The sequence below is a fragment of the Priapulus caudatus genome, unplaced genomic scaffold (assembly GCF_000485595.1).
Source record: "Priapulus caudatus unplaced genomic scaffold, Priapulus_caudatus-5.0.1 Scaffold568, whole genome shotgun sequence".
NCBI lineage: Eukaryota > Metazoa > Priapulida > Priapulimorpha > Priapulimorphida > Priapulidae > Priapulus > Priapulus caudatus.
In genome coordinates this window covers 116986-125875 of record NW_014577629.1, presented here as the reverse complement: position 1 = coordinate 125875, position 8890 = coordinate 116986, and the positions used below count along the sequence as shown (strand labels likewise).

The 8890-nt window shown below is 48.7% G+C and overlaps 1 protein-coding gene across 2 annotated transcripts in view; it reads right to left on the bottom strand.

Annotated features, from left to right (window-relative positions):
• LOC106811725 (probable rRNA-processing protein EBP2) overlaps positions 1-3081 on the bottom strand; it is a gene marked incomplete at its 5' end in the record, with an annotated part of 4026 nt that extends 945 nt beyond the window's left edge. The window contains 5 exon segments of one of the 2 annotated variants that reach the window (XM_014815433.1): positions 1107-1263; positions 1447-1536; positions 2043-2166; positions 2609-2775; positions 2998-3081. In XM_014815433.1, coding sequence (XP_014670919.1) covers positions 1107-1263; positions 1447-1536; positions 2043-2166; positions 2609-2775; positions 2998-3081 — 622 coding nt within the window. 2 annotated transcript variants of the gene reach the window in all.
• Between the last annotated feature and the right edge of the window lie 5809 nt (positions 3082-8890).

Here is an 8890-nt window from a genome sequence, read left to right as displayed (position 1 = left end):
CGAAATTAACCACTGGCCCGGTATCCGAGGCCAGTAAATTTTCTGTGAGGCCAATGAAACTGGCAAATGAACAAGCCCGATGGGCCAGTGGAAAAAAATGGAGTAAATGGTATATTAATGATATTTCAGCTTCTTTATGTGATGATCAGTCTGAGAATTTACTAAAATTCCCGATATTTTGTACGAAAATTTACCGATATTTAGCGATAGGGCATCATATTCCCGATCTTAAGTAGGGGAAGTAACTAGTCAACACCATGCCTGTTTGCCGCCGCTAGAAGTCGCAACAACTTCCGGTTTCCGGTCCGGTTCGGTTTCTCTTTTCATAATATGATGATCATTGATTTGGGCCTGTAAAACCTAGTGTGGGCCAGTGAATTATACATTACAAGCCTGCTGGGCCAATGAGGGTGGAAGTTTTTCATGCAGACAACATGCGCCCGCCTGCTTGCCCATTCGTTCATCGGTACATAGTTGTCGACTCCAGTGCGTAGGTGTGTATGTGTGTGTGTGAATGCGTGTTGGTGTGCGTGCCTGCGTGCGTGTTTGTGAGTGTGTTCATTCCTGCATACGTACATGCGTGCGTGCGTGTTCGCGCGTGCGTGCGTGCCTGCGTGTGCGTGTGCGTGAGCGTGTTCATTCCTGCGTGCGTGCGTGCGTGCGTGCGTGCATGTTGAACTGTTTGCGCGTGCGTGTTCGTGTATGCGTGCGTGCGTGCCTGCGTGTGCGTGCCCTGCGTGTGCGTGTTTGTGAGTGTGTTCATTCCTGCGTGCGTACATGCGTGCGTGTGTGTGTTTGTGCGTGCGTGCGTGCGTGTTCGCGCGTGCGTGTGCGTGCGTGCGTGCCTGCGTGTGCGTGTTTGTGAGCGTGTTCATTCCTGCGTGCGTACATGCGTGCGTGCGTGTGTTTGTGTGTGCGTGTTTGTGCCTGCGTGCGTGCATGCGGGCTGGCGTTCCTGCGTGTGTTCGTGCGTGCGTGCGTCCGTGCGTGTGTTCGTGCCTGCGTGCGTGCGTACATGCGGGCTGGTGTGCCTGCGTGTGTTCGTGCGTGCGTGTTCGTGCCTGCGTTCGTGCCTGCGTGCCTGCGTGAGTTCGTGCGTGCATTTTCACGTCCCTGCTGCTGTGATGCGGTAGCCTTGTTGTCACCCTTCACGTCACCGTTGAGGAAGTCGAGGTTGTCGGTGGTGCCCTTGCGATATTTCTTCACCGACTCTAGCATCTGTTTTTTCTCCTTCTGTCTCCTCTGCTGCACCTCCACTTGAACCTGGCACACGATAGATTTCCCTCTTATTTAATATCCTATTCACTTACGATTAATAATTATTTAATATATAATTCATTTTTATTTAATTATTTAATTAATTGTTTTTATATATTTATTTTTTATTATTTTTTATTATTTATTTTAATTATTTAATTAATTTACCGGCCCATGCCGGGGGCTCACCTTTTTGCCAAATTTCCTCAGCTCTCTGAGTTTCTTGGCCTTCTCAGACATCTCCATTTTCACCTTCTTACTCAGTAGTTTCTGTCTTATCTGGAAGTATTTGACCGTGTGAAGACAGACGTCGGGTTTAGAAGTTCATGTGTTGGAAAAACCAAACCTTTGGGACTCAGAAAACTACAAATCGTTATACTAGTTCCACACGATACTCGATCTATAATCAGCTGTGTGTAAGCGTGTAGAGATGGCTGCAACAATAAAATCGCAAGGACTATTGGGCCACCCTTAAAAAATTGTTTGTTTCCCCTTTACCTACTCGCCTCTCAGGGTACCGAGTAGGTAGGTAGGTGAAAAATCTTTTTTATTTTGTTTTGACAAGATATGTGTATGTATATTGTATATTCTCTTTTGTGTATATGTTTTTGCGGAACGAATTTGATTTTTTTTGTTGGCGAAACGAAATAATTTTTGTTTTGTTTTAATCGGCCAATAAAATGTGTCGAGTAGCGGCGTTTTGGCGAGTCAGTCGGTAAAGGGGAAACAAGCAATATTTTATCTTAGGCCTTGCAGCTTTAATCCCCATTGAAGCAGCTATGTACCTTCTTCATGTGGTCCTCCGACTTCACCATCTGCGCGAAATAATCGTCGGGTCGTCTCGTCGGCACACTGAGCTTCTGTAACTTGGGAACGCCCTCCAGCACGGCCGCCTGAGCCTGCCTGTAACTGTGACACGCCATCGCTCGAGAGATCAGAACAACTTCAGTCGATGGCAAGTGCACGACTGACGGCACAATTAAACAGTAAAAGATAAAGATATATAAAGAAAGCCCAGATAAATTAAATGATGACAGCGTAGGAGTACTCAGCCTTCTACAGTGGTATAATCCCCAAGAATATTCTGGGCATGAGACAAATGGAGAGCTAGTACATTCACAACACTTGTGTTAACACCAGAGAGCAAATTTAGTACTCTCAGTGAGAAGCCTTTAAACTGTTCGCGCCCTCGGAAACGAGGAGGAAATGAAAAATAACAAGAACAATAGACAATGGACTTAGGAGTGGAGCCCTGAAATTGAGGCCAGCATAAAGACGTGTGACCTTACACGTTACAAGTAACGACAAAGCCGAGTTATGAGACGAGTGTTCAGGTTCAGCCGGTACTTACAATCTGAGCTCACGGTTGAATTCGTCCTCGGCACTGATCTCATCCTCTGCAACTATTCCCTCGGCTTCCAGCTCTGGAGCTAACGGTGCCGGGTCGTTTACCGAGTCCATCCTCTCCACCCACTTCAAATCAATCTTCAGCTCTGTGAGTTTAGCCTTCATCCCGTCCTTTATTGCAGCAGATGTAAAATTAAGGTGCGTGCATAGCAAAACCATGACAAGATTTTCCACCTCGCACACATTACATGTGTGACGCAGTGTAGGGATATTTGCGTACATAATAACAGTTAACTTCTGCTCATTATTCTATAAACTCGCCACACTCCCCGTAACAAACTATCCCGCTCACTGTAACATTGTTCAAACCACTAGCAATGCTATAGCCTATACCTTGTTATTAATGCACGTCTTTGGCACTGGCGTAGCATAGTTGAGACCTGCCTGTAGCTTTCCTTCTTCAAAAGCTTTCTGAAGCTGCAGATAAACAATCGCGTCATTCTAAACTGTGCATACATACTTGAGTCATGATAAGAAATATATAAATGTGTAATTGTGGGTGTGATCATAGAGAAATTGACGGTAAATCGTGGCGTGCAGAAAACGCATTGATATAGCTAGTCAATTTCTCATTCTATTTTCACATGCGTCTAAACAGAGGAATTGCTCCGACCTGTGATTGGAGGATAAAAATAGACCCCGCCCACTCTCGCCGCATACGCTATTATGTTATGACCGGTAGGAACGTGTACTGACTATCATATGGAGCGAACAATTTGAGTTACATTTCTATAAATTCTAGCTAGTATTATAGACACATGTCTTAACATTAATCTCTGTGAATTTTGAGTCTATTGAAGTGCAATTAGTCGAATTAATTAGCAAATATGCACGCGCGGTATCACTCATAGGCTAATAATATACGCACGGCTATATGGCCGGTAGGAACATAGGCACTTGGAGCGTTTCAATCAAATATAATGCTAAATAAATATGAAATCTATTTACTACCAAAGTCTTAATGTTTCTATACTCTCTTTCACCTATTATAGCCGACAATTTCCTGCAAATGCCATCCAAATGCTCATCTGTAAACTGTAACAAACGCTGGCTGCCACCATGGCTGCCGCTGCACACTGACACATAAATATATAGCAGGTAGGAAAGCGTGCTGCCAAAATTCGCTCGACGCTCGCTTGATTTCACACGAATACAACACAAATATTCAACCATTCTACTCCATCTTTGTTTCTATTTGAAGAACAGTGTTCACTTGTTATAAAAACATACTGTCTGTGTTCGTAACTGAGCTGTGTCACGCGAAATCACACAAAGCCTGTCGAAATTCTCGCGTTCGCTCCCATTGCACAGTTTATGTAAATGGCTGCAACTACAGGGCTATAGGCGGCGCACTGCATTTTGGGAAACTACCACGCTGCTTTCCAACTCCCGTACGAGCCTCGTCAAAGCCGCCAGTGGAGCGTTGCAGCAAACTGCATGCAGCGCCCTTCGTACACTCAGGATACCACTGCCACAATGCTAGCAAACTCCACGACAGGTGGCGCTCTCGCTCATGGGCTCAATCTATCCTGAGTGTACGAAGGTGCACTGCATGCAGTTTGCAATGCTAGCACTATTTTTAAAGTGGGCGGAGCTCTGGGGGAAATCCAGCGAATAGAGATTCGTAAACAGCGTATGATTTGAAAGAGGTAACTGGGCGCACAATCCGCATACTATTTCGTATCACTATTTTATCAAAATGTTCATAAAATAATGGTTGGATTTTTAATATCTTTGCAACTTTTATTAGTCCAAATCTTATTACATAGGATACGAGTAACGTGGCTGCTGTAAAACGTGTAGTAAAAAAGCATTACAAATTGTAACGGAAATCTGCTTGTGGCAGTGGTAGATTGAGCCCATGAGCGAGAGCGCCATCTGTCATGGAGTTTGGCATTGCGGCGCAAAAATGAGGTCACGAAGAGCGCCGGTGTGTGTTTCCTGATTCTGACAGCCATTTACATAAACTGCGCAACGGGAGCGAACGCGAGAATTTCGTCAAGCTTTGTGTGATTTCGCGTGACACAGCTCGGTTACGAACACAGACAGTATGTTTTTATAATAAGTGAACACTGTTCTTCAAATAGAAACAAAGATGGAGTAGAATGGTTGAATATTTGTGTTGTATTCGTGTGAAATCAAGCGAGCGTCGAGCGAATTTTGGCAGCACGCTTTCCTACCTGCTATATATTTATGTGTCAGTGTGCAGCGGCAGCCAGGGTTTGTTGCAGATGAGCAGTTGGACGGCATTTACAGGAAATTGTCGGCAACAATAGGTGAAAGAGAGTATAGAAACATTAAGCCTTTGGTAGTAAATAGATTTCGTATTTATTTAGCATTATATTTTATTGAAACGCTCCAGGTGCCTATGGGTAGGAACGTGTACTAACTATCATATGGCGCGAACGATTTGAGTTACATTTCTATAAATTCTAGTTAAATTCTTTATTAATTATAGACACATGTCTTAGCCTTAATCTCTGTGAATTTTGAGTCTATTGAAGCACGATTAGTCTAATAAATTAGCAAATATGCACGCGAGGTATCGCTCATACACGTGCGGCTATGGCCGGTAAAACGAAACGTCACAAATTCTATTTTTATCCTCCACTCACAGGTCGGAGCAATTACTCGCAGCTAGTGCCTGCATACCTCCCAAAGTGACCGACCAATCGGAGCACTCGCAGCTCCTCCCAAAGTGACGCGTCGTCGACCGACCAATCGGAGCGCTCGCAGCTCCTTCCAAAGGGACGCGTCGTCGACCGACCAATCGGAGCGCTCGCAGCTCAGGCACTAAAGCTGATGCGATGTTTTGTGGTTGCATTATTTAAGCTGGCTATCGTGAGTGGATGGTTACTGGTAAGGGTTAGGGTTAGGGTTTAGCTTTATATTTATCAGCTTTAGTGCCTGAGCTGCGAGCGCTCCGATTGGTCGGTCGATGACGCGTCACTTTGGGAGGTATGCAGGCCCTAGCTGCATGCACTGGCAGCAAGAACAAGTCTGCACCTGCAGCTACAGCACACATGCGGCCATTGACAATATATAACAACATGGTGCCTAACTCGCCGCCGCACGGACCACAACTCACCGTTTTCAATCAGTTACAACTCCGGTGTTCCTGCAGGTTGCCGCCACACACCTTCCAAACTATGCGTTGGATCGGAGACGACTGCTGAACAAGCTACACCCGGCTCCCCAATTTTTGACATCAGCCACCGGCCAGAATGGCGCTCAGAATCGCAAGAAATTCGCCCTTCAATATCCATGCGCGAATCCATCCTTCGAATGCACTATTGAAGAAGGCAGCAGGGGCCGCTGCGCTGATTGGCGCAGCAGTCAGTGCGTAGTTGCGGCAGCCTGTCCTGCACATTACACACTTAACAGGCCAATGACAGCGCGGCCGGCCGCATCGCGGCTTCTCAATAGTAGGCATCGCAAGGATGGAGTTCGCAATGGATATTTGAGGAAATTTCTGTGATTGAGCGATTCTGGCGGCCGATTTGTCAAAAAATGGCGGGTGTAGCTTGTTCAGCAGTTCTTCCGCGATTCCAACGATATTTGAAAGTGGCGTCACCTGCAGGGAACAGACCGGAGTTAGTACGCGATCTGAAAAGCGGTGAGTGTTGTGGTTCGTGCGGCGGCGAGTTTAGGCACCATCAAAGATTCTAGAGTGGCCGTAAGCACTAAGATAGACCATCTCCAATCAATAGCGTAGTAGGTCCATGGGTGCGCCACAACGCGCGCATTATTGGAAGGCAAGTTCACAGCGAAAGTTCGCCGGGATGTTGTGTATGCTGCTACTCGTGAAACTTGTGGTCTGTGCATGCTGTCCAGCTCAGCTACTGTTCTGCTGTAAATTGCTCGAATTCGTCAGTGTAGGTAAGCCCGACGCTGTCTTTCATTCAGGTTCGCCCAAGAATAGCGGAAAGGTGAGAAACCATTCTTTTTTGTCGAAATCCATCGTGCAAGAGTTGTGCAATCTTCTTGTTGATACATGTAGTAGCCAGTGGCAGTGTTGTTTGTGCACAGGGCGTACGTGCGGTGTAGCTTTCAGCTACTTGTGTGTTGCATATGAGGGCATCTTAAACGGCATTTACAAGCACAGTTATCGACAATAATGGCGAAAATAGAGCTGAGAAAGCATTAATACTTTGATAGTAGATCTATAAATTTAGTGTTTAATTCGCATTATGTGTTTTGAGAGCGGTCCCAATGAAGTGCCTGTGCACTGTACACATGTCTGACACCTACACCACTGGCCGAGACTATACAGTATGACCAGGCACGCGGCCGTGGGATAAAGATCAATAATGGCTATACGCCCGGCGCCCCGTATGGCGACTCAATATGGCTAGGAATGAGGAAAGAGAGAAGCTGTGGATGAAAGGAGGAGGGAGAAGCTGCGTGAGAAGGAGGAAGGGAGAAGGTGGTGGAGACAGGAGGAAAGGAGAAGCTGTGGAAAAAAGAGAATAGGGGAGAAGGAAAGAAGGTGGTGGAGAAGGGGAAGGGAGAGCTGGTGAGAGAAGGAGAGGGGAGGAGGAAGCTGTGGAGAGAACGGGACAGCTGGTGGGAAGGTAGGAAGGGAGAAAGTGGTGGACGAGAGGAAGGAGAAGGGGGAGAAACGGCAGAAGAAAAGTGGTGGAGAAAGGAGGAAGGGGAGAAGGAAGAAGGTGGTGAGGAGGAAGGCGAGAAGCTGGTGGAGAGGAGGAGGGGAAGAAGGGAAGAAGGTAGTTGGAGAAGGAGAGGGGGAGAAGCTGGTGGAGAAGGGAAGGGGGAGAAGAGAGGTGGTGGAGAAGGAAGGGAGAAGGCTGGCTGGAGAAGGACGGAGGGAGCGAAGAGAGGTGTGGGAAGGAAGGGAGAAGCTGTGGAAGAAGGAGGAGGGGAAGGGAGAAGGTGTTGGAGAAGGAGGAGGGGGAGAAGCCTGGTGAGAATGGAGGAGGGGGAGAAGAGAGGTCGTGGATGAAGGAAGGGAGAAGCTGGTGAGAAGGAGGAGGGGCGAGAAGAGCAGGTGGTGGAGAAGGAGGGAGAAGCTGGTGGAAGAAGGAGGAGGGGAGAAGGGAGAAGGTGTTGAGAAGGAGGAGGGGGAGAAGGCTGGTGGAGAAGGAGGAGGGGGAGAAGAGAGGTGGTGGAGACAGAAAGGGAGAAGCTTGGTGGAGAAAGGAGAGGGGAGAGGAGAGGTGGTGGAGAAGGAAGGGAGAAGCCCCTTGTGGACGAAGGAAGGAGGGGAGTAAGGAGAAGGTGTTGGAGGAAGGGAGGAGGGGAGAAGCTGTGGAGAAGGAGGAGGGGGAGAAGAGAAAGGTGGTGAGAAGGAAGGGAGAAGCTGTGGAGAAGGGAGGCGAAAGGAGGAGGAGGGCGAGAAAGGTGTTGGAGACGGAGGAGGGGGAGAAAGCTGGTGGAGAAGGAGGAGGGGAAGAAAGCTGGTGGAGAAGGAGGAAGGGGAGAAGGAGGGAGAAGGGAGCTGGTGGAGAAGGAAAAGGAAAAGGGGAAAGCTGGTGGAGAAGGAGGAAGGCTACGACCAGCTTTTCTCCCCATGCACTCTCCCTTCCTTTTCCGCTCGCACGCAGGCTTCCCCCTTCCTTCCTCCACCAGCTTCTCCCCCACCTCCTTGCTCCACCAGCTTCTCCCATCTTCCTTCTCCAACACGCTCTTCTCTTGCTCTTCCCCTTCCTCGGCTTCTCCCGCGCTCGTACCCTCCTCCACAACGCTTCTCACTTCTTGCCCTCCTCGTCTCGTCACCAGCTCCCTTCCTCCCGCCTCGCTTATCGCCCGTTCTCCTTCTCCCCCACATACCTGCCTCCACAGCTCGCCGATTCTCGCCTTCCTCCTGCTGCACCAGCCTCTCCCGCTCCTTCTCGCACCAGCATTTCCCATCTTCCTTCTTCATCACCTTCTCTCTCTTCTCCCCTCTCTTCTCCCACAGCTTCTCCACGCTCCTCCACAACCTCTCCCGTTCTCGCCCGCCTCCTCCTCCACTCAGCTCCCGCTTCTCACCCCCTCGCTTATCGCTCTCACGCTTCTCCCCCTCCTCCTCCACCAGCTGCCCTTCCTCCCCTTCTTATCCCGCCCTTTCTCCTTCTCCCCCTCCTCCTCCACCCTCCTTCTGCCCCCTGCGCTCATCGCCTGCTCCCTTCTCCCGCCTGCTCCTCCACCACCCCATCTCGCCCCCCTCTCTCTTCGCTGCCATCCGCCTCCTCCTGCCACCAGCTCCTTCTCCCGCCTCCTTCTC